Source organism: Schistocerca serialis, chromosome 4, assembly GCF_023864345.2.
Source record: "Schistocerca serialis cubense isolate TAMUIC-IGC-003099 chromosome 4, iqSchSeri2.2, whole genome shotgun sequence".
NCBI lineage: Eukaryota > Metazoa > Arthropoda > Insecta > Orthoptera > Acrididae > Schistocerca > Schistocerca serialis.
Window position 1 is genome coordinate 250,771,739 of NC_064641.1, and position 25,139 is coordinate 250,796,877.

At 41.9% G+C, this 25,139-nt stretch overlaps 1 protein-coding gene across 1 annotated transcript in view; it reads left to right on the forward strand.

Moving 5' to 3' along the window:
- Positions 1–6,818, forward strand: part of LOC126474385 (cytosolic carboxypeptidase Nna1) — a 325,956-nt gene extending 319,138 nt beyond the window's left edge. The window contains exons 13-14 of the mRNA XM_050101852.1: positions 6,515–6,659; positions 6,738–6,818. Of these exons, the coding sequence (XP_049957809.1) occupies positions 6,515–6,659; positions 6,738–6,818 (226 nt within the window). The remainder of the gene's footprint in view (positions 1–6,514; positions 6,660–6,737) is intronic.
- The last annotated feature ends 18,321 nt before the right edge of the window (positions 6,819–25,139 follow it).

A 25,139-nucleotide genomic window follows, 5' to 3' on the forward strand; every position in this document is an offset into this window, starting at 1 on the left:
ATCAAATGCCCTTGTTCCTGCCACATGTGTCCTCCCTCATCGACTGTGCAGTTACCTCTTACGATATCTGTGCAGTTCGGGACCAATGCCGAATTCTCCAAATTCTTCGTCGGACAACCTACTACCGCCAGGACAATGATTTGCGCCACCGCAATCCATACAGTACCACGTGGATACCTGCCATGTGGCCAGAACTGCTTCGTTCATGGGTCTACCTCCTCAGTATCCGACCATGCCCACACCTGCCTCGGTTCAGCATCAACACATGCCTTCCTACTTCAATACCTCGGACTGCAACAGGAACAATGACTTGTTATCTGTGCAAGAACTCCATCTCCGTCCCACTGCTACACCTCAGCATTTTGTGCCATGACATTCACCTTAGCCGCACACCGTTTTGAGAGGAGTGACTATGAACAGTGAACATTCACACATTCCGTCCCTCGATCGACATCATTTCCCACAATGTGCTTCTGGACAGCCCACACCTCTGCAGCCTCCCTGCAACACAGGTGACCCTGGCTCTGATCATACGTCGAGCTTTCCGCAGACTAACACGCGTTCTCAAACTTTGAACTTTTTCTCACCTGTCGCCCCTACGCCAGCACTAGTCGAGCTCCTGCTATTGTTCTCAGTACATCTCGGTGCCTCATCCATGTTGGTCTTCTGTGACGCGTCAATCTGAACACACCCACAATGTGTTGAGCTTCCACAACCGCAATTGACACATTACGGTGTCTCATCCGCGTCAGCCTTCCACGTCGTGACGGATCGCGCTCAACCACAACGTGTCACCTTCACGCTGCCACCCGAACAGCTGTCGCTGCCACATCCCCTGGAGGCACACTCTCTTGGAATACTACAGCAACAACAGCTTGATTCAGGCAGTACCCCGACGAACTCAACTCAATGTGTTCTTCTGAACATTCTACAATGCTTACCGACACTGCCACCGTTTAATCCCGACAGAGCAACAACCTGGTTCAAAATGGTGAACAAAGTGTTTGACCATTACAAACTCAACGAGTCAACCAGGTATCTGTGCCTCATCACCCACTTGCACGACCAGGGGCATTTGATTGATGACCCGGTCGATGCCCCGGACTCATCTACCTGGTACACTCTAGCCAAAAAGACACTTCTACGCCAACTGAGGCAGCAATACGGCAAGTGCTCCACGTCAAGCAACTAGGCAACGACAAACCTTCCCAGCTCTGGAGATGGCTACGTGCCCTGGTCAGCGCCAATCTATTCTCTGACACAGCTCTCCTCGCCATCTGATCAGATAAACTATCTCCTCAAATCCGCTTTACTCTGGCTCAGAGGTCTCCTGAACCTGTCGAGCAAAGAATGACAATTGCTCACAAGCTACCCGATGCATCACTGCTCTATTTTGCCAGGCCACTGCCTACCTGATAAGGTTCAGGTTCAGGCTCATAGCCCAGTGGGCAGACGCGGCCGGGGCCATACTGGGCCGACCGTTCCACTCTCTCTGGGAAGCAGTAAACGAGCAACTGGGTTACCACTGGCTCGGCCCATGGTCTCACCCCCTCCTGCAACTGAACCTGCTGTGGCTACCGAACATCAGTCACCACCACTGGCAACAAACCTTCCACAGGAAATGCAACTGCACTACCCGTACTGTTACTTCCGCACATGGTTTGGTGAGGCGGCACGGATCTGCAGACCACCCTGCTACTTCCCAAATGCCAATCGCAGGTAGGTCCAGGTGCCGCCTCCTGTGCACAACATGAAAGGCACTCTCCAGTGCTCCATTCTGTCTGGGAACGACCGGATAATTGCGGATGACTTTACATTAAAGACATTTCGTCAGGATACCTTTTCCTAGTGGACACAGGCACCGATGTTTCACTGCTGTCTACATCCTTAGCGTCGTCGAACATCTGCCCTCATCATACTTCACTGCAAGCCGTGAATTCAACTACACTACAATGCTCGGGTTCAACTTCCCACGTCTTCTCACTCTCCGCAAATTGCAAACTCGAGTGGGCTTTTTTGGTGTGACAAACCTATAATAGGCATTAACTTCTTGCGACACCACAGATTTTCACCGGTCCTAGTGCATAACACCGTGTTTCATCCTCTGTCCAAGACTCGCTTCCCCTGTGCTCCGTCGAGCAACCCCCACCGTGACACATCTGTCCAGGCTCATCTCATCCGTACATACATGCTCGTCTCTGTCAACAACGTTACAATAAACCACGCACAAGTGCCATGTCAATCTTGAACACGTCACTCGCCTATGCAAGGAAAACTTCGAGCTCTCCCTCCGGCTCCACAAAACACAGCTCCAGCTCTCCAATGCAGCAAAGGAATTACAGACACTACAGCAAGGACAAAGCAAGGTCAGAAAGTGTGCCTAATCTGCTTGCAATCCTAGCAATTGAGCCTCTGTTTGTTTACCTCCTGCTACCCCTCACAACTGTGCTATCAAGACTGCCATAACATGTACTGGCAGTTCCGCAGGGCCACACCCTCCTAACATGGCAGCGTTTGACACTCGGCCGGACACAAGTGCTCATGCGCGACGAGTGTCAATGTTCCCAAACTGATTTCTCCTACCCCGCCCCTTGCAGACAGCACCTCATACTGTGCAACTTCTGCTCATGCACGCCGCTGTGCGACCACCACTGACAACACAAACAGTGCACTGGTGCCAAGCGTTAGGCTGCAACCGTGCTGCCACAGGCCGCGCCCTCAGACAGTGGATTCACTTATGTCTCACAAGCTCTACCAAGCTTACCAACCAGACCACGGTGACACTGCTTCGGGACGGCGGCCATCTTGTCGCGTTGACTACTGGGACACTTTGCCGCCTCGGCTTCTGTCGGATCCGCCCAGTGGCTCTGAACACGACGACCACGCCTCGCCTGCCTCCTGCCTGCCACACATTGCCTGCCTGCCTGCCTTCCGTGCCGCCGAGAACATTTTTGTCATCACCAATGACACAGCTCAAAAGCTTCACCTCATGTCAGGTCCCCCGATCTCCAGTAAACCACGTCGACTTTGGTCCGAGTGCCTCTCTGACCTTAAAAATCAGATTTCTGAACTACTAAGCTCCGGCATCATTGAACCCTCTGCCAGAAGCTGGTCTACACCCATACATATGACACCCAAGAAAGACAGGTCATGGCGCATGTGCGGAAACTACCGTCGACTAAACGCATGAACAATTATGGACACCTACCCCATACCCAATATTACCGACTTTGCCAGTTACCTCACAGGTGCGACTACGTTCTCTGTCATTGATTGCAAATGGGCCTATCACCAGATGCCCATGGCACCTGAAGACATTTAGAAGACAGCAAGCACCACCCCAATCACGCTATTTCTGTTTCGATTCGTGCCCTTCGGTCTTAAAAACGCAACCCAGACCTGGCAACACTTCGTCAACAAAGTGCTATTCGATCTAAAATTCTGCTTTGCATATCTTGATGACATTCTTGTGTTCAGCTCCTCCGTCGAGGACAACATTCGAAATGTGCAAACTGTTATGAACACTCTCATGGCAGCAGCCATTGAGACCAACCAGGACAAATTGCAGCTACGTCAACCTGCTGTCACTTTTCTTGGTTTTTGGGTCACTGCCGACGGCATTTCACCACCCCATGAGAAAGTACAAATAATACTAAACCTAACCAGACCTTTGTCAATAAAGAGCTCCAGCGCTTTCTGGGGACAGTTAATTATTATCGCCGACATCTACCTCAGGCTGTGGAGATTCGGCTCCACTGACAGACGCCTTGGCAGGCACCAACACTTCTGGATCTCAGCCCGTTCCATGGACCCCTGCTATGACTGACTCAAAAATCTTCTTGTCATCGAGGCCTGCACCATCTCACATCCTCATCCCAATGCACTGCTTTTCGTCACCACAGACATGAGCAATACTGCCTCTGCAGTTCTTCTCGTGCAAGCTCACCAATGCACAATGGAAATATTCCGCGTTTGACTGGGAGTTCCTCTCGGTCTACCGAGCAATTAAGCATTTTAAGACTGATGTTGAGGGATGCCCTTTCTATTTTTTAATGGATGACAAACCCCTGGCTGCAGCTATTACAAGCCCACCAGCTGACCCGCCTCCTTGCCGCTTCAGATACATGGACTTCATATCTCAGTTCACCACCGATGTCAGACACATAAAGGGTGCTGACAATATAGTTGCTGATTTCCTTTCACAAGTCGATGCCATCCATTCACTGTTAGACTTCTCTGAACTCCCTAACCTCCAACCCCGCCGATGAGGAAACACAAAACCTGATTTCAGACTCTACTTCTTCACTACACTATGTCCGCACCACCTTCCCTGGCATTTCTGGTGATGTCTGGTGGGATGACAGTACGGGCACATTATGCCCCCTCATCCCAACCATACTCCATCGAGCTGTCTTCAACACATTGCATAATTTAGCCCACCCCGGTGTTCGTGCACCCACTCTCCTCGTAGCGGAGTGCTTTGTGTGAAGAAATGTCAACAAGAACTGCCAGAAATGGGCATGCTCCTGCGTCACGTGCCAACGCTGCAAAGTACATAAGCACACTTCACCCCCCCTCGGCACCTTTTCGATCCCTCGTGGGTGTTTCCAGCATATTCATATTGACATTGTTGGCCCCCTCTCCTCCTCTAACGGCTTTTCCTATGTTCTCTCGTCTATCGACGGAAAAACTTGCTGGGTCGAGGCTGTCCCCCTCCCCAATATTATGGCAGAAACCGTTGCTCAAGCTTTCGTCAAGTCAAGGGTATCATATTTCGGATGTCCAGCTAATATCATGACTGACCAGGGCAGACAATTTGAGTCGGCCCTGTTCAACGTGATTTGTAACATTTGCGGCATCTGGCGCATCCTTACCACAACATATCACCCGCAGTGATATAACGGGATAGTCGAGGGCTGGCACCGCACTTTCAAGGTTGCTCTTCAATGGCATGACTCTCTATGGATGGAGGCTCTTCCCCTTGTGCTACTCGACATTCATGCGATTTATAAGGAAGACCTCAAATGCACAATAGCCGAGTTTGTATATGACCAGAACATTGTTGTCCCTGACGAACACGTGAGCCCTTCCACTTCTCTCCCTCAGTCTGACTTACATTCCTTCATGGACTGGACTGCATCAGACGCCACTTCATCAACCTCCATATCCCTCCGCCTGCCAGCCATTCCCCCCCCCCCTAAGGTTCATGTCCCGAAATCTCTGGACAATTGCGAATACGTCATGCTCCGAGATGACACTGTCAATGCTCCCCTCCAACCTCCTTATACTGGCCCATACCGAGTTCTCCGGCGCTCAGCCAACAACTATGACATCCAGATGAAAGATTCAGCTGTTACAGTCTCTCCCAACAGACTTTAGCCTGCTCATGTCGAGCCTTCTTCTACCTCCCTTCAGGCCACGACCATGCCACTCACTGTCATGGCTCGCGACGTTCCGATCACTCCCTCCACGTCGGACTTACACACTCGGTCGAGTGACTTCCAGTTCCAATCATCGAGCTTTCTGATCTCGCCCTCTACTCCGGTCTCACGCACTCCGTTGAGTGACCACATGCTCCCCACATTGAGCTTACCTACGATCACGCCCTCGCGCCAGCCCCTTCACTGGTCCCTTCGATCTCTCCACCGTTGTCTCCTTCGCCCTGTTGAGGTTTCTCACGCCCCCCCCCCCCCCCGCCCCCCTGTTTTGAACGTGCCCTCACTCAAGGTGTTTATGCCTGTCCCCCCCGGACATAACCCACAACATCTCAATAATACTGCGAGATTATACACTGTTTGTTGTGTGTTTCTCTTCATCCAGTGCTCACGACACGACCTCCGCCATTCCCTGCCACCTGGTGAAATATGTTCCCCTCCCGCCCGACATCAACCTGGACATGCTGGTCTTGATCTTTGTTCTTGGCTATAGCATTATATAAGTTTTGCTCATACATTTAAAAAAATCACAATTAAATAACAACACAGTCAGGTCAAATAAAATGGGTAGGGTACACCTGTTCATTATAAAGCCAAATGACAAGTGTTAATCTACTTTAAACAGGACTCAGTATTTACAAATGTAGCTAACAATGTTCTTATAAAAACACAGATTTAATCAAATAAATAATAAATTATTAATATGAAATAAGCAGAAGTTGTTTGGTAAGTCTGAGGAGATGGTAGCTTTTTTCACAGCAACAGCTTCCTTTCTAATTGACTTGATTGAATTTATTTGGTATAATCATGAATAGCAGTAAAAGGTATAGTGAACTACATTGTTAATACAATGCACAGAGTAAGTTTTTGTGAGTTTCTTGTCTTTTGTTACTTTTATCTTGGCTTGTTTGTGCAGTGGACAGTCTCTTTCTTAATGGTATCTGTGAAGCATGATGAATCAATGTACAAATATCTGTTTCAAGGTACCAAATTAGAGAGTTGATGCACATGCTACTGTAGCCATAACTTGTGTTCTTAATATCATTTTCCCATAAACTCTTTCTTGTCTTTTTTTTCAGTGATGAGGGCGATACAAGCAGTTGTTCTGAGGATGAAATGATGCATTACAAACAAGAATTCACAGATGAGTGTTATCAGTCATTGTCAGTACCACCTCCATCTCCTGTCCTTCCTCACCGAGAGCATCACAAAACAGCAAACAAAGTAAGATAAAATTAATAATATATTTAATTTATCTGCTACAAAATTTTACATTAATTTCATAATAATATCTGTTCTTAGGAAAGATCAGTCCCTGAAAAAACAACTCCTTCACCTCAAAGAAAAGTACTTCAGGTGGGTGAAAAAAGTTTATGTGCTTGACTGTGTAAATATCATATTCATAGCATATGCTCATGATGTGCTTCACATTTTTAATTTCAGTGTTATTTATTATATTGTGTTCCAAAAGAGCTAGAAAAAAATGGCCATATTGATACTGTGTGGATAAAACTATTATTAATGGTAATAGATATTAGTATTTACTTATTTTTCACTCATAGACAATGCACATTGTATGACTGTTGTCCAATGTATGTACAATAGCTACATGCTTCATAACATGCAGAGGTAAAAGCCAAAACACATATATTTACTAGGTGAGAAATCCAGCATTGTCCAGGTACTTATTTACTGCTATCTCCAAGTCTTTGCATGTGTGAAATTTATTTTTAACTTGTAAGCTTCTTTGTATACAATGTTTGAAGTAGTATGATTGGGAACATGAACAAAGACTTTGTTTGCTTCACTAACACAGAGGGCTACTTAGAGCTGTCTGTGTGAGAAGCAACTGACTCAGTCTCACATCCAAAACATGCCAAGCCTGCCTTGTGCTTTGTTTACAGTCAGGGCATAACATAAGCTCAGCAGAAATTGTTCACATTTAAAGCAAAATTGCTAGGAATAAATGGAATTCAGTGTTATAAAAACTCACTCACTTGCACCTCTTCCTATCAAAATTTCCTTTTCTGTGATGTTACATTGGACACAAGAAACTGTTAGTGAAGGATTCTGAGGAGCAATATCATTCATGTTGCTCTTGATCAGAGTTACATTGCTTCTCACTCTTGGAACAAGTTTCCAAATGGTGAGTTAAAGCCTGATGTTCATGGGCTACAGCAAGTCTCATCTCATGATCATCATCAGATTCTTGAGAATACGTATTCATCAATAGTTTAGCCTTTCTGGTTTGTTCAGGAAGATTTGATTGTTTTCTAGGCATTGCTATTCATAAACAAAATGAACTCATAGTGTAATGACTAGGCACCCAAATCACAAAGCAAACTTAATAAAACCATTTTTACTACCAAAGAATGTAAATAAAACCTATCAAAAGAAGCAAATCAAAGTTGTTAAGTATTTCATGCAAAAAGCTTAATCAGAAAATCCATATACACTACCCAAGTAAATTAAGTTTTTGTTTGTGTTCTTAAGTTAAGATTGTGAGCACAATTTTGATACTGATGTAAACTCCCAAAAATACATCTGTCACTCAGTTTAAAAAATGTAACAGTTTCATCTATTGGTTGTTTGGTGTAGTATGGAATGATGATTAAACACGTGCACTAAACTCAGCCTCCAAATTTAGATAAAACTTTCAATTACAATATCTCTTTTTTGCCATGATCCAGTTTTGATAAATAAAGTGCATACATTGCCCCAACACACGGTCTAGTTACCTGTGAAAACCTCTTGATAATTCAACTTGTACTTTTGGAGATTAGCATGTTCAAGCAGACGACATGGTATAGTTAGATAAAGCTTTAAACCACTTTTTTTTTCTCTTGTGATCCAATTTTGGCGAAACAAAGACTGTACATTGCCCCAAGTTCCAGTGAAGGTACCTGTGAAAATCCCATGAAAATTTGTGTAGCAGTATCTGACATTAGCATTTTCAAAGACAACAAACACAAATGACAGTTTTACAGTTTTATTGATAATAGAGATATGACCATAATATTTACATGGAAACAGAACAGATGCACCAAATTCTTCTGTCACAGCATACTGTTCGATACAGAAAAAACCCTGATGGTTCTTTACAGTTTACAAAAACAAAACTCACTATCATTATCATCAGCTTCCTTTCACAGATTAGGCTATCACCTGTTCTAAACTCACAAGCAAAATCATTCCCTCCTTTTCTGAGGTCTTCCAATATCTCTTTTCCCTTTTGGCTTGTAGTTCAGGTTCTTTTGGGGAATTCTGTGACCTGTAATATTATATTGAAAATATTTCTGTTCTAATTACTGTCTTCATTTCTTATGACGTCTCTTCTTGTGGAATTCTTTGTCCTTCTTATGAACCTCATCTCTTATCTCATCTCATCTCATCTCTCTCACAATAACACAAGAACCCACCACCATCACATTATAGAATGTCATGATGGTCTGAGGCTGAATGTAAAAATAAAGGTGAAGATAATATACTACTTGAGTAACACGCAAAAAATTTTGACAAAAAAGTTTTTGCACCATCCCTCAATTTCATTTACATTTTCCTGCCTAATCATCCTTCGCCTTATACCAAAATCTGGAGACGAGAAGGTCCATCAGTTTACTTGTAAAGGCTGTTACTTCTTTTATGCGCTATATGTTTAGTGGCAATCTGTTATAAAATAAGCTCCCTGCATTTACAAGTTTTCTGTCTGTTATTTTGCTGTGAAAATGGCTGTTCTTCCTAGTTCTTGAGTTGTGTTCATGGACATCCCTTTTTAATGATGATACTTAAATTAACATTAAAAAGGTAATTTTTTCATATATGCACAAACTAGGGACAGTTAATATTTTTTACTATTTAATTTATTTTTACAGGATTCCTGAGGTGTTAGTTTTCTTATTTATCTTATCGCTTTCTTTTGAAGTTTTAAAATTCTCTTAATATGTACATCTTTTGCTTCTCTCCATATTTTTATACAATAAAATGCATGTGGAAGTATCAGTCCATAATACATTGTAAGTATTGACTTGGGCATTTGCTTCATTAGAAACATTTGAGCTTATTTTTGAGCAGATCTTGTCAAGGTGGTTTTCCCATCAGAAGTTTGTTTATTTCTATTCATAAGAAGTTATTATGGTCCACATCTTCTAGGACTGTGTCCCTAATGCTAAGAATAAAATCCTTTGTTTGTTAGTTCTGTTTGTTTGAAATTTAGTGTCTGTTGTTCTCTTTTTGATTATGAATATGTTATTTTCTCTGAAATATCTTTCTGCCATATGCATATCCTCACTAGCTCTCATTTCAAGATCCTTTACTGAGTTGCTACACATGTTTTCAGTACATACAGCAGATGACATGCCATTTGTGTACAAAATAAAGAGTAAAGGTCCCATACCAAACCCTGAGATACTCTGTAGTTTACCTTTAGAAAGTCAGAGTAGATTTTTTTCCCACAGAATTCACAAGTTTATTTTTTACTGGCTATGCACCCATTCTTCACAATGGAAGTTAAAGGAGGTCATTTCCTTACCGCCACCTCTTAGGATTCTGTACATTAGTTGGTAAAAATGGAACCTATATAGGAGAACTTTGATATCTGGCTTTTGCTGCATTGGGACATGGCAACAGACTAAAATTTGTACCCGACTAGGATTTGAACCTGGATTTCCTGCTTCATGCAAGCAGTTGCCTAAACAACTCTGACTATCTGAGCACGTCTCTCATCTGACCCAAATCTCCATATGCCTCACACTCCTGAGCAGTGCCGCTGCCCATTATTCCCACTGTATTGCCGTGAGAGGTCGGACTTTACCGTTCATCTGCACTGAAAGACTAATTTGCCATCATGCACATATATTATATATGGTGTCTGTTACCTTCGACATACATATCTTAAAAAAATAGATGCCCTACCTATACAAAAGATAAGTAAAATACTAGCTTTTTTTATCAACACTTGTATGTTAATCTACTGGGTGTTGTTATGCCTGAGCAATGATGCTGTGTACTTACTGCTGTTTTTTCAGTTTTCAATGTTTTCTGAATCCTTAAGCATATATTTTGGTGTTAATTATCATTTTAACATGTTCAAGTCAGCAGTGGTGTAAACTTTTCTGGTTAAATAATATGTATGGCTTGTGAAGTCATCACAGTAGATATTTTTCCACTGTGCAGCTAGTCCATGATTGAATGTGGTAGTGGATAAATTTATTGTAAGATAGCACATCACACATTTCTCCAAGTATCACACATTTCTCCAAGTAAATTGATGCCATTGACAGTTGCTTGAAAAAAATTTTTGATTTATTTGTACAGGTAAGATTAAGATTGTGGTGCATAATTCTGTCATTCATGTAGACTTCAAAACATTCATCTGTCACTAAGGTAAAATAATTTGCCACAGCAAATCTATAGAATTTCATTTAATTGTCCTTTGCTCTCTTCAGCAATTTACCTGTAGCATACTTCTTCATTATTTAACTCACATTTCCAGAAAGTAGTGTAAAATTAGAGTTGTTGTTTCAGAAACACTGCACTATTGTTTTCATTTACATACAGTTGCGTATGGGCCAAATTTGTGGAATCATATTTTCGTGTTTATCTGTAATTTAACTATTTAACTGACTTATTCTTAATAAACTATTACATTTATCAAGAGTGAAAAGTGCTTGACTTGCTGTAGAATAGTTCGGTCGGGGCTTTGGTGTGACAGGTGCTATAGTTTTTTCCATGTGGGTGACTGTAGTGGCGTGGGAATAGGGGAAGTAAATGAGACTCATCAGTGGTTTTGTAGGATATGTAGTAGAGATAGGAAGGTACTAGAACAGGAGGGGAAAATTGCCACCCTTCAGGCTGAGTTAGACAAGACCAGGGGAGATCTTGACAGGTTAAGGAGGGAGAATGGTAAAGAGAGGTGGGAAGTGGCAACAGCCAACAGGAGGAACAGGTGTAGAACTTTGTCTGGCGGCTTCATGGTGAATGTGGAAAATAGATTTGACCTGTTGCTCCAGTTAGAAGCTGGTGAGCCTCAAGCAGTTGCAGGTGTAGACAGGGCACAACAAACTTTCAGCAGCAAAATGAAAAGTAAGAATGTAGGGAAAGCAATAAAGAGAAAGAAAGTGTTGTTGTTAGTTAGTTCCCTGGGAAGAGGTGTTGGCCAACTTTTGCAGGATGAACTAGCATGATAGTGCTCAGAGCCATTTGAACTATTTTGAACTAGGATCAGAATACCAGGTCACCAATTTTTTTTAAACGTAGTGCTGGTCTGGAGCAGGTGACAGAGGATTTAGGATCACTTTGCAAAGATTTCACTAAGGAAGACACCGTAGTTATAGTGGGTGGGCCAGGTAATAGTATTGACAGAGAACCTGGATACAGTATAGAGTGTGACCTGGCAAAGATTGCATCAGCATCGAAGCATATTAGTGTTGAGTTTGTATCCGTTATTAGATGCCATATTAAATGTATATTGCGCACCTGCAGGTAACTTTAATCTCTTCATAAACCACCTTGAAGCTGTACTGGCCCATTTAACAACCAAAAACAGAGAAATAGCGGTTGCTGGTGACTTCAATGTAGATTTCCTTAAAGACTCTCCCAACAAGAACTTATTTGAGTTAGTTACACTATCATTCAGCTTAATTCCCACTGTAAAGTTCCCCACTTGGATAGCCAATTTCTCACAAGCAACAATTGATAATATCTTTATAGAAAAGTCCAATGAACAAAATTATATAACAAAATCAATAGTCAATGGCCTCTCAGATCATGACGTGCAGTTCCTTCTGTTAAATGTTAATACTGAACAGGATATAAAATCTGTTAAGTCTGAGCTCAAGAGGTTAATCAATAAGCCAAAAATTGATTATTTTCGCACACTCCTCAGAGACATTCACTGGAGTGATGTTTACAGTTCTCAGGGCATGAATGAAAAATATAACACTTTTGCTAATTAAGTGCTTACCTTATTTGAACACTGTTTTCCCCCAAAACTAACCAAGGTTAGAGCAAAGTCTACAAAGAAGCCATGGATTACTCAAGGAATAGAGGTATCTTGTAAAACAAAAAGAAAACTGTATCTGTTAATCTGAAACAGTTCCGATGTTGATGCTACAGAACATTAAAAGAAACACTGCACAAAATTAAAGACTGTAATATGGACATCAAAACAAATATATCACAAGGAAAAGATAGTCATATCAGATAACAAAATAAAGACAGTATGAGATATAGTGAAGGAGGAGACCAGTAGAACCAGACATGAAGAGGGACAAATAGCATTAAGAGTTAATGATACATTAGTGACAGATGTGTATAGTGTTGCAGACCTTTTTAACAAACATTTTCTAACTGATACTGAAAAGATGGGGTTGTCAGTTTCTATAGGTGCTACTGTGAAATATCTCAGACCAGACATTTCAAGTAACTTCCATAATATGAATTTGACCCTCACTACTCTAGCAGAAGTAATGTCCATCATAAAATCTTTCAAATTAAAAACATCTAGTGGGTATGATGAAATATCAACACAGTTAATTAAAGAATGTGATTCTGAGTTAAGTAACATATTAAGCTATTTGTGTAACCAGTTGTATATCAGTGGAATATTTCCTGAATGGTTGAAATATGATGAAGTCAAGCCACTGTTTAAGAAGGGAGATAAAGAAATTTCCATCCATTTTCACTTTGGTCAGCATTCTAAAATTTTTTAGAAAGGGTATGTACAATCGGCTTTAGAACCATCTTATCACAAATAACATACTATCAAAGTCGCAGTTCGTATTTCTAAAGGGTTCTGATATTGAGAAGGCTATCTACACTTACAGTGAAAATGTACTCAATTCATTAGACAAAAAATTGCAGGCAACTGGTATATTTTGTGATCTGTCAAAGGTATTTGACCATGCAAATCACAATATTCTTTTAAGTAAATTACAATATTATAGTGTAACAGGAAATGCTGCAAAATGGTTCAAATCTTATATCTCTGGCAGAAAACAAAGGGTGTTATTAGGAAAGAGCTATCAGGCATCATCCAACTGGGAACCAATTACATGTGGCGTCCCACAAGGTTCCATCTTAGGGCCCTTACTCTTTCTTTTGTATATCAATGACCTTTGATCAGTAACCAGATGCCAAGTTTGCTTTGTTTGCCGATGATACAAACATTGCAATAAATAGCAAATGAAGTGTAGTCTTAGAAAGATCCGGTAATAAAATATTTGTGGACATTAATCACTGGTTCCTAGCCAACTCTTTGCCACTAAACTTTGAAAAACCACTCTACATGCAGTTCAGAACTTGTAAGGAGTGTCACACGAGTATATGCCTAACATACGATGACAAGCAAATACAAGGAAAGGACAGTGTGAAATTCTTGGGAATACAGCTTGATAATAAATTCAACTGGAACGAGCACACCACAGAACTGCTGAAGCATCTTAACAAATCTTTATTTGCAGTACAAATTGTGACAGACATTGCGGATATAGAAATGAAAAAGCTGGCATACTATGCTTACATTCATTCCACAATGTCACATAGAATTATTTTTGGGGGTAATTCATCAACCCAAGCTAAAGTTTTCTGGGCACAAAAACGTGTAAAAAGTGTTATATGTGGTGTGAACTCAAGAACGTCCTGCAGAAGCCTGTTTAGGGAACTAGGGATACTAACTACTGCTTCCCAATATATTTATTCCTTAATGATATTTGTCATTAAAAGTATATAACTTTTTCAAACCAACAGTTCAATTCATGGAATGAATACTAGAAATAAGAATAATCTTCACACGGATTTAAACTCACTTATTCTTGTACAAAAAGGTGTGCATTATTCAAGAACATACATTTTCAATAACTTTCCAGCAGCCATAAAAAGCTTAACAACCAATGAAATTCAGTTTAAGAGAAGCCTAAACGTTTTATTGGTGGCCAACTCCTTCTACTCCATTGATGAATTTCAGTGCCGTAATGTGTTCATTGTAAATAAGTATTGTAGTAGTTCTATTATATGTTTATTACCTTATAAATAAATAAAAACATTTTTTTTTAATTCAGTGCATTAATGCGATCTTAGTAAATGAGTGTTTGTAAAATGATTCTTTCATATAGTGTTCATTAAAATAAATGATGATCATTCCACTTAGGTTCTGTGGAAGATACATTAGCTTATTTGTTTCAGTTGTAAATATTTGTTATGTGTTATTGTTTTTCTGACATGTTCTACATCCTGGAGGACCTCCTCACTATGGATAAATTGGAATGAAAGTAAATCTAATCAGCTCTTGCAGCAGACTGACTGGAGCCCAATACACAAAGAAAGAAATGTTAATATTAAATTCAACCTGTTCACAGATGAATTCATGTCCCTCTTTGAAGCAGTATTTCACAATAAAACCATTAAAATTAGCCCCATAATTGCACAATCAAACCCTGGATTACAAAAGGGATAAATATTTCATGTAATACAAAGAAATGGTTATATATGTCACAAAGATGTTCTGAAGATCCTGCAATAAAAGAACACTACGGATTATATTGTAAAACCTTAAAAAGAATTATAAAGTGGTCAAAAACCTTACATATTAAAAGTGAAATAGGCAACTCTAACAACAAAATAAAAACCGTCTGGCATGTCATCAAAAGGGAGCTGGGAAAAAAAGAAGAGGTGTATCCAGTGTAGAAATAAGACAGTGCAGTAATTTAATTAAAGAAACAAATGCAGTTGCAACAGTCTTAAATGAGCACTTTCTAACAGCTTCTGAGAAAACTGGCTGTAGGGGTTCAGTCAACGAGGCTATGGACCTTCTGAAAGGATCTTGTCTGTGCAAAATTAATCAAATGCTCACAGCCCCAGTTACAGTCAGTGAAGTGAAAAGGATCATCACTAAAATGCAAACCAAAAGGTCATTTGGCTTTGATAATATCTCCACTAAGGTACTTAAACATTGTCATAATGCCATTTGTGTAATACTTTGCCATATATTTAATGAATCCCTTCAACAAGGTATTGTCCCTGATAGAATGAAGTATGCTGATGTGAAACCATTGTTGATGCTTCTAACTACCACCCTATATCCCTTTTAACATGCTTCTCCAAAGTTCTCGAGAAACTGATGCATAGGAGAATTGTAGAATACCTGAATTTCCACAAGGCTATTAGTCAATGCCAATTTGGTTTCCCATCAGGCCTGTCAACTTATGATGCCATATTCTCCTTTACTAATAATGTTCTAGAAGCACTGAACAGTAAATTGGCTTCAGTTGGTATTTTTTGCGACTTAACCAAAGCCTTTGATTGTGTGAGCCCTAAAATCCTTCTTTCAAAAGCAGCCTATTATGGTTTAACTGACAGAGTGGGAATGTGGCTCAGATCATACCTGACTGACAGAAAGCAGAGGGTATTGCTGAATCATGAAGATGGCTCAATAGCTTCATCTGGCTGGGAAACAGTTAGTGTAGGCTTACCGCAAGTTTCGGTGCTTGGCCCTTTGCTCTTTCTTATTTTTATTAATGACCTTCCTCACTGTTCTAAGGCTACCATCAAATTTACTCTTTTCACAGATGATACATCCCTTGTAATTGAAAAAACACCTGAAAATGATATTGCATCATCTGCCAACTTGGTGTTCCATGACCTCCATAAGTGGTTCAGATGCAATGGCCTAACTTTCCGTGGGTCTCACAAAGTTCAAGATGACATAAGTCTAAGCTGTAATGATCACGATATACATCAAGTTTATTCAACAAAATTTTTAGGCCTCCACATTAACAATAAGTGAAATTGGTCTTGCGATATTTTAGACTTGAGAAAAAGACTTAGTTCAGCAACTTATGCTCTACGTACTATAGCAACAACTGCTAATAGTGATGCTGTTAAGGCTGCTTATTTAGGCTATTTCCATTCATTGTTATTCTATGGCTTAATATCCTGGGGTAACCAACCAATGGCAAATAAAGTATTTGTAACTCAGAACAGAGCAATTTGAATTATAAGTGGAGTTACAGGAATTATTCATGCAGAAATCTTTTTAAAACACACAAAATATTAACAATGACCTCACAATATATCTTATCGCTTACGTGCTTTTCAGCTGTGAACCTACACATGTACAAAACCAATACTTCTTATCATGACTATGACACAAGAACAAAACATGACTTTCATGTTGACAGAAAAAACTTGAGTCTGATACAAAAGGGAGTATACTACTCAAGCATAAAGGTGTTTAATGCACTCCCATCTGACATAAAAAATCTTACCAGTGAACTGCCAAAATTTAAGAGTAAATTGAAGGAATATCTTCTGGAAAAACGTTTTACTCTCTTAACCAATTCTTTAATGTAACATTGTAACTTAGATGGAATATTTTACTTGTAATATTTGCTATTGCCACTTTGTAACTTAATACATCTTACACCAGTATGGGAATTCATGTTCAGGCAACTGGCACTATCAAATTCCTGCTAATGTATAGTTTGTAATATGGAAAATTGTGATTTATTATTTTATCATTTTATATCTCTGTTTTACCATAGAAAATGCTTAAGCCTGTAACTATTAACATACTTTGTTTCTTATACACACATTGCAATTTACATTTGTTAGCATATACAAGTACGCTACTGTGTTAATTTATGTTGTGACTTGTTCCATACCCATGCAATTCTTTTGCATACCAGATCTATGGAACACGAACAAATAAATAAATAAATAATCTAATCTCAGCATCTATTGGTTTCTTGGTGTGTTATGAAACTGACAGTGCCATCTATTGGTTCTTTGGTGCACTAATCCTTCACTAAGGCAAACATCCAAACTACTAAGATGGGCATAGTCTTAAAACTTTAAATTACATTTTTATTTTTAAAAAACCGAGTTGTGATTAAATAAAAACTGGATGTTGCCCAAAGCTGTGTTCAAGTCACCTGCAGAAACACCATGAAAGTTTGTGTAGTAGTTTCAGGGGTAGCATGTTCAAACAGAGACACAACAGTTTTAGCTAAAACTATAAATTGCAATATCTATCTCTTTTTTGTGCGTTCAACAGTTCAGTTGAGTTTGTGCTGCTACTTCACTATGCAGTTGTAGGATCTCAAGATTGGTGAGTAGGTGCTGAAGCAATTATCCTATTTGACTGAAAGCATCTATCTTTTGCCAATTTATGCTAATAGAGTACTCGAGTGAATGCTTTTAAACTAGAGTTGGAACCGGTTCATCAGTCATTAGTGTCCTTCCGCAGACCTTTCATCATTTTATTAATAATTATAACCATCCCTTCCATACCTGAAAGATAGTGTTCACGCTTTTCATATAATCCAGATGGGTTCAATTAATGTGACAGTGCCAATTTAGAAAGACACGTCTTAGGGACAACGTAAGAAAGTTCAGAGTAATAGAACCCAAATTTTTCCAGTAAACAAGTCCGCAAAAGTGCTGTTTGTGAGATAACTGCGAATGTGTGTTTATGAGCTGCCACTGACTTAAGTATGAAATATTGTCCTGGTTATGTAAACTTTTCAATTAAGTCTTCATTTAATTGTGCTTAAATTTCATCCACAGTATAGCATACCTAGTATTTCATTGGGGAATGAAGTTCCATCACATTTTGGTTCTAATATGAGATGACGAATAATGTCCAAGTATGGTGCAAGATGAATGGGTCAAGTAGGGCCAGTATTTTGATTTTCAAGATCACCTGGCCTCAATCCTTTGAACTTTTCTGTCTGGGATCACCCCAAAAGTTAAGTATACAGCACTGTTATTGATACAGTCAAAGAACTGGAGCAGTGAATTGTACAGTATTCTTAAGATTTATTAGATGCTGCAGGGGTGTTTGAAAGAATTCATGCCTCATTACAGAGACTGGTGCAGTATAGCATCCAGATGTGAGGACAGCACGTGGAATGCCTTCTTTAATAGGTACCAGTGTACTAAACTGCAAAATGTAACATGCTGAAGCAGTACTGTATATCTTGTTAAGGTAGACCTAGAGTGAAATTTGAACCCAATTAGATGGGGTCTTTACTGAAAAGCTTATATTTCCAGTACTTTTGTACTAGCCAGGACAATACTTCACAATGAAGTGTGTGGCAGCTCACAATGACCCAATGGCAATTACTTTCCAAAGTGCTCCTTTCTGTTTATTGGTACTTTTTTGCTTCTATTATTGTATACTTTCAGCTCAATCAGCTTTCACTGCTAATTGTGAGACAGCTTGTATACAAATTTTACATTTGTGTGCCTTTAATGCCTCTCAACTTGTGTCTTAAGCTAGCACTGCCTAGAGTGCTTCAAACTATTTGGTAGAGTCAAAACTTAAATGAGAAACATGTCTCACATATAACACACCATTTCATCTAATTTTAATTTCCTGTTGGCAGTGCCTTAAATGCCAAATGTAGCAAGAATATTGATATAGCTGAACTAGTTAATAAAATAGCAGCTCTGTAATTCCAGTAGAAAGAGCTGGCAAAAAGCAATTGGATATTTAGATTTTTTTATAATTTGCCAAAACATCAAAATAATTTGAGAATATTTTTAACAATTCTAGTGACTACAGCATCTTGTCAGTGCAGTTTCAGTGGATTAACACTGATAAAAAACTATGTAATGTCGAATATAGATGAAGAAGACTCCCAAATTCAGCTGTCTTGTCAACAGAATAGGACACAGCTGCTAAATTTGATATCAGTGACATAATCAGTGAGTTTTCTTCTCTCAGAGCAAGGACATGGAAAGTGAAATTTTAATAAAACAAATTCAGGGAAAGGAATGTGTTCACAATGCTAAATTATCGCCCCTTTTCTTTTATTTCCAATTAATAATGTAGTAACTAAGTAATACATAAAACTGATTGAAGTCAGTTTATGGCTTTATTCGTAAGCACTGTTACAGTTGGTGGCTAATTCAAATGCTCACACACAGCAATACCACACCCAGCAAACTCACACTCATATTTCCTAGTAGTAGGATACAGCACACCTCTCTCTCATTCAAAGTGGGCACCCAGGCAACGGAGCAGTTGCTGATTGCCTGATGAGAGACACATCCATCAGATACGGAGTGGGGGCAGCTGGTACTGACAGGGGAGTGCGGGCACTGGGTCGTAGGGTTAAAACATGCTGGGACATGGACATGTCTGAGGGCGGTGGGCTTGTACAGCATCCGACAACAGCACTGGAGAGGAGGGTGCCATCCTGATCTCTGCATCGTCATCAGCAGGCAGGTCCCAGTGCAGAGGAGTTGAGGTTGGTTCCATCAGTTACAGTGGCTGAGGTGATGATGGTGGGGGATCTGGTGGAGGCAGCCCGACTGGAACAGTGGACTGGGCAATGGACCTGAGGCCAGAGACGGTCGAGCACCTGGCACCAGGAAGCTGGAACCCCAGGGCACCACATGTGGAGGACACAACCAATGGGACAGGGCACCTCCAAAGCCGGCAATGAAGGGCTCAAGGCAGAGGGCAAGGGATGGACTGTGCTGACAGGGGCCGCCCATCTGAACCAGAAGCTACTGGCAGTGAGCGGGATGCAACTGATCAAAATGGCACACTGCCAACCAATCTGCCATAATAGCATCATAAAGATGGTGTCTGTGGTATTTGACAATAGTGGTCAATATGCAAAAGGTCAGTGACCAAACCCTTGTGCCCATACCAGAAATCCTGGCCAGACAAACCCAACCACGGCGGATGCGGTGCAGGCCACAGAAAGTGGAGGAGCATGTGAGGCCGCCAGCTGTGAAGCAGCTCAGCTGGGCACTGCTCCCCCATAGGCATGAAGTGATAACTGCTCAAAAAGTGGGGAAGGGCATCATCCAGCGAAAATCCACAACCAACTTGTTGTTTTGGAACTTGAATGTAAGTGCCCTAGTGATTCCACCATGCCTTCCCAACAGTAGAAAAAAACCTCCAACAGCATATGAATTGTGACGTCAGCCGACATCGATGCACACTGGAGAATGTAAGGAAACCAGGTATATCCATCCACAACCAAGAGCCATTAGGAATTCAAGAAGGGACCTGTAAAGTGTACATGAATGCATTCCCATGGCTGGTGGGGAGATGGCCAGCAAGATAGGGATGCCATGGGAGCAGCCTGTTGTCAGGTGCACTGCTTACAAGCCACAACTAAATGGTCGATTTTTCCATCAATCCCTGGCCAAAAAATGTGTCTCCTAGCTAACAGTTTAGTGCACAAAGGTGTAGAAGCTTGCACTGTAATGCAGTGGGAATGACTACTGTGTGAGAGAGGTCTTCAGTGGACAACAGCGATACACCGCAAAAACAGAGACCCGATACCACAAGGAACAATAGTTGTGCAGGGGCCAGAGCGTAACCTGGCAGTATATCTGGCCAGTAATTCTTCATGATAAAAGTTAGGATCAAGACCCACAGGAAGATGGAGCAAGGCAACCACATTGGCTTGTTTAGTCATAGATTGAAAATTAATTTCATAATTGTAGCAAGACAAGAACAGCACCCGGCATTGTAGGCGGTCTGCTGCCTTGTCAGTCATGGAAGGGTGAGGGTTAGAAAAGGAAATCAATGGTTAATGGTCAGTAATAAGGTGAAACTTGAAGCCAAATAAAAATCATGAAATTTCCAGAGAGCATACATAATGGGAAGAGCCTCTCTTTTCCACCTGTGAATAAAGCTGTTAGGCCAGAGTGAGAGATTTAGAGGCAAAAGCAACAGGTTGTTCAGACCCATTGGCATATTGGTGTGCTAGTACACATCCAAGGCAATACTGTGAGGTGTCAGTCACCAAAACTACATACTGGTTCAGAGAGAATGTAGCTAAACAAGGGGCTGAGAGTAGTTAAAATTTCAACATCTGAAAAGCACCTTCGCAATCTGGGCTCTAGGAAAAAGGTATATTCTTGTGTAACAAGGATGCGACAGCTGTGCCAATGTGGCCACCCCTGGCAGGTATTTATGGTAGTAGACTGTCTTCCCTCAGAAGACCTGAAGCTCCTTAGTGGATGAGGGGCAAGGCATAGACGTAACAGTGGATATGTGGTCTGGCAGAGGGCAAACCCCATCCCACGAGATCTCAAACCCAAAATAAACAATAGAAGGTTGAAAAAATTGAGATTTTGCAAGGTTACAGAGTAAGGCTGTGGACTGTAAAACAGAAAACAAAGTGCGCAAATTCCGCAAGTGACTGGCCATGAGGGAGCCCATGATTACTGTATCATCCAGATAATTAATGCAGCCCAGGACATGCATAGTCAACTGATCTAAAAATCGTTGAAAAATAGGAGAGGCACTTGTCACACCAAAGGTAAGGCACAAATGTTGATAGAGACCAAAAGGATAATTCAAAACCAGGACTTACCAAGACAATTCGTCCACAGAAACCTGCAGGTAGGCTTCAGACAAATCAATTTTAGAAAAGGACTGGCCACCCAGAATTTTTGCCAACAGTTGTTCCTGGCATGGGAGATAATATGTATTCACGATCAACTCCACATTGATGGTAGTACTGAAGTCGCCACAGAGGGGAAATTTCCCTGATGGTTCCAAACTACAACTAGCAGAGACAACCATTTACTACCCATAACAGGATGCACTACCCCTAGAGATTAAAGTCTATCCAACTCTGTTTTCACTGTATCTGTCAGGGTGAATGGAATAGGATGTGCATGACAAAAATTAGGCTGAGCCATGGATTTTAAAGAAATATGAGCAGAAAAATTCATAGCGCACCCTACTCCTTTCAAAACAAGTCTGAAAACTCCTCACACACTGTCTCCAATTGAGAATACAGTATGTGATTGGACACAAGGTGAACAGCATCAGTTATAGAAAACCCAAATGTCTGTAATGTGACCATCCTGAAGAAGTTCTCAAACCCAGCATTAGCATCCACCAAAAACGTAATGGAACAAGCCACTGATTTGTAAGAGGCAGTTGTCATAAATTGTCCCAACAGCACCATGTTCTGTTTGTTATAACTGACCAGGTTGTGTCTGACAGGTGTTAATGACGGTGAGCCTAAATTCACATAGGTTTAAGAATTTAGTAATGTCACTGCAGCACCTGTGTTGACCTGTAGCCAGAGCACATGGCAAAAAAAAATCTTAACAACTTCGGAGAAGTCACAACCATTGAAATCACACAATATATGTGCATGTCCCTATCGTGAGAACTCTCGGCAAATGACACAAGGAAGGAATGTGGCCTTTCTTCTGACAAGCATTACAAGTAGCCCAGCAATTAGGGAATGCAGAACATCTGTTCTGGACAAAACAGAAAGTACAAGAAGGTAAAAGAAAGTTACCCATATGGAGCAAAAAGCAGGTGGCTGGAGGACCGGTGGGACGGTACCCTGTCTATTAATACACTCCTGGAAATTGAAATAAGAACACCGTGAATTCATTGTCCCAGGAAGGGGAAACTTTATTGACACATTCCTGGGGACAGATACATCACATGATCACACTGACAGAACCACAGGCACATAGACACAGGCAACAGAGCATGCACAATGTCGGCACTAGTACAGTGTATATCCACCTTTCGCAGCAATGCAGGCTGCTATTCTCCCATGGAGACGATCGTAGAGATGCTGGATGTAGTCCTGTGGAACGGCTTGCCATGCCATTTCCACCTGGCGCCTCAGCTGGACCAGCGTTCGTGCTGGACGTGCAGACCGCGTGAGACGACGCTTCATCCAGTCCCAAACATGCTCAATGGGGGACAGATCCGGAGATCTTGCTGGCCAGGGTAGTTGACGTACACCTTCTAGAGCACGTTGGGTGGCACGGGATACATGCGGATGTGCATTGTCCTGTTGGAACAGCAAGTTCCCTTGCCAGTCTAGGAATGGTAGAATGATGGGTTCAATGACGGTTTGGATGTACCGTGCACTATTCAGTGTCCCCTCAACGATCACCAGTGGTGTACGGCCAGTGTAGGAGATCGCTCCCCACACCATGATGCCGGGTGTTGGCCCTGTGTGCCTCGGTCGTATGCAGTCCTGATTGTGGCGCTCACCTGCACGGCGCCAAACACGCATACGACCATCATTGGCACCAAGGCAGAAGCGACTCTCATCGCTGAAGACGACACGTCTCCATTCGTCCCTCCATTCACGCCTGTCGCGACACCACTGGAGGTGGGCTGCACGATGTTGGGGCGTGAGCGGAAGACGGCCTAACGGTGTGCGGGACCGTAGCCCAGCTTCATGGAGACAGTTGCGAATGGTCCTCGCCGATACCCTAGGAGCAACAGTGTCCCTAATTTGCTGGGAAGTGGCGGTGCGGTCCCCTACGGCACTGCGTAGGATCCTATGGTCTTGGCGTGCATCCGTGCGTCGCTGCGGTCCGGTCCCAGGTCGACGGGCACGTGCACCTTCCGCCGACCACTGGCGACAACATCGATGTACTGTGGAGACCTCACGCCCCACGTGTTGAGCAATTCGGCGGTACGTCCACCCGGCCTCCCGCATGCCCACTATACGCCCTCGCTCAAAGTCCGTCAACTGCACATACGGTTCACGTCCACACTGTCGCGGCATGCTACCAGTGTTAAAGACTGCGATGGAGCTCCGTATGCCACGGCAAACTGGCTGACACTGACGGTGGCGATGCACAAATGCTGCGCAGCTAGCGCCATTCGACGGCCAACACCGCGGTTCCTGGTGTGTCCACTGTGTCGTGCGTGTGATCATTGCTTGTACAGCCCTCTCGCAGTGTCCGGAGCAAGTATGGTGGGTCTGACACACCGGTGTCAATGTGTTCTTTTTTCCATTTCCAGGAGTGTAGAACCTGACAAAGTGGTCACTATCAAAATAAGCTGTTCAATCAGGGCTGGTAGCATCATGTCCATAATGAATAAACCTGATAAAACTGCCCTTAAAGTTTGCACACCAGGGAACCATTCAAAACTTGTCGTCAGTTGTGTAGTAACCAAGTAATACACAAAACTGATCCAAGTCACAAAAATATGGCTTTATTCATAACCTCTGGACTATCATGAAAATAGCCTCTCGGGACTCCACAAGACACAGTGCAACTGATGTTGCCAGCAGACGGTGTGGCGGAGACAACGCCACATGCATGCCTGCCCAGGTCCAGTGGCCAGCCCATGCTGATACAGCTGGCAGCCAATTCATGTGCACAGACGAGGTGACACCACACTCGACATACCCACACTCACAGGATACAGAAAATAATTTAACACCATTAAGAATTTTGTAATACACCTTTTCTTGGCTACCCATGTGTGTTAGCCTCATTTGGCTTTTTAGGTGCCTTATTCAGTTAGTGCTCACAGGGGGAAGAGGACCTTTGTTTAGCTAAAGCTGATAAGCTGCAGTTTTCCTAATCCTACTACATGGTAGCGTCTGGAGCCTACATGGCCTGGCATACCACCACCAAGAGTGCATGGATTCTTGTCGCGGCCATGAGTGTGGCTTTGCGCAATGCTATGGAAGCTTCAACGATGGGATTTGTAATTTATTTACTACAATGATACATATAGTTTGTTGTGTGCCATATTTTTCTACTGTGTAGTTTGTGTAAGTCTTATTAGTCAGTAACACCTCATTTTTGCTAATGAAATCTCCATTATAAATTTCTGGAATTTGTGTAGAAAAAATTGCAGAATTGTGGCCTTTTTTTTTGGCGGTGTGGGGGGGGGGGGGAGGGGAGGGAGGGGGGAGGCTGCAGTCCTGCTCTGGCAGTTCTGCTAAGGGA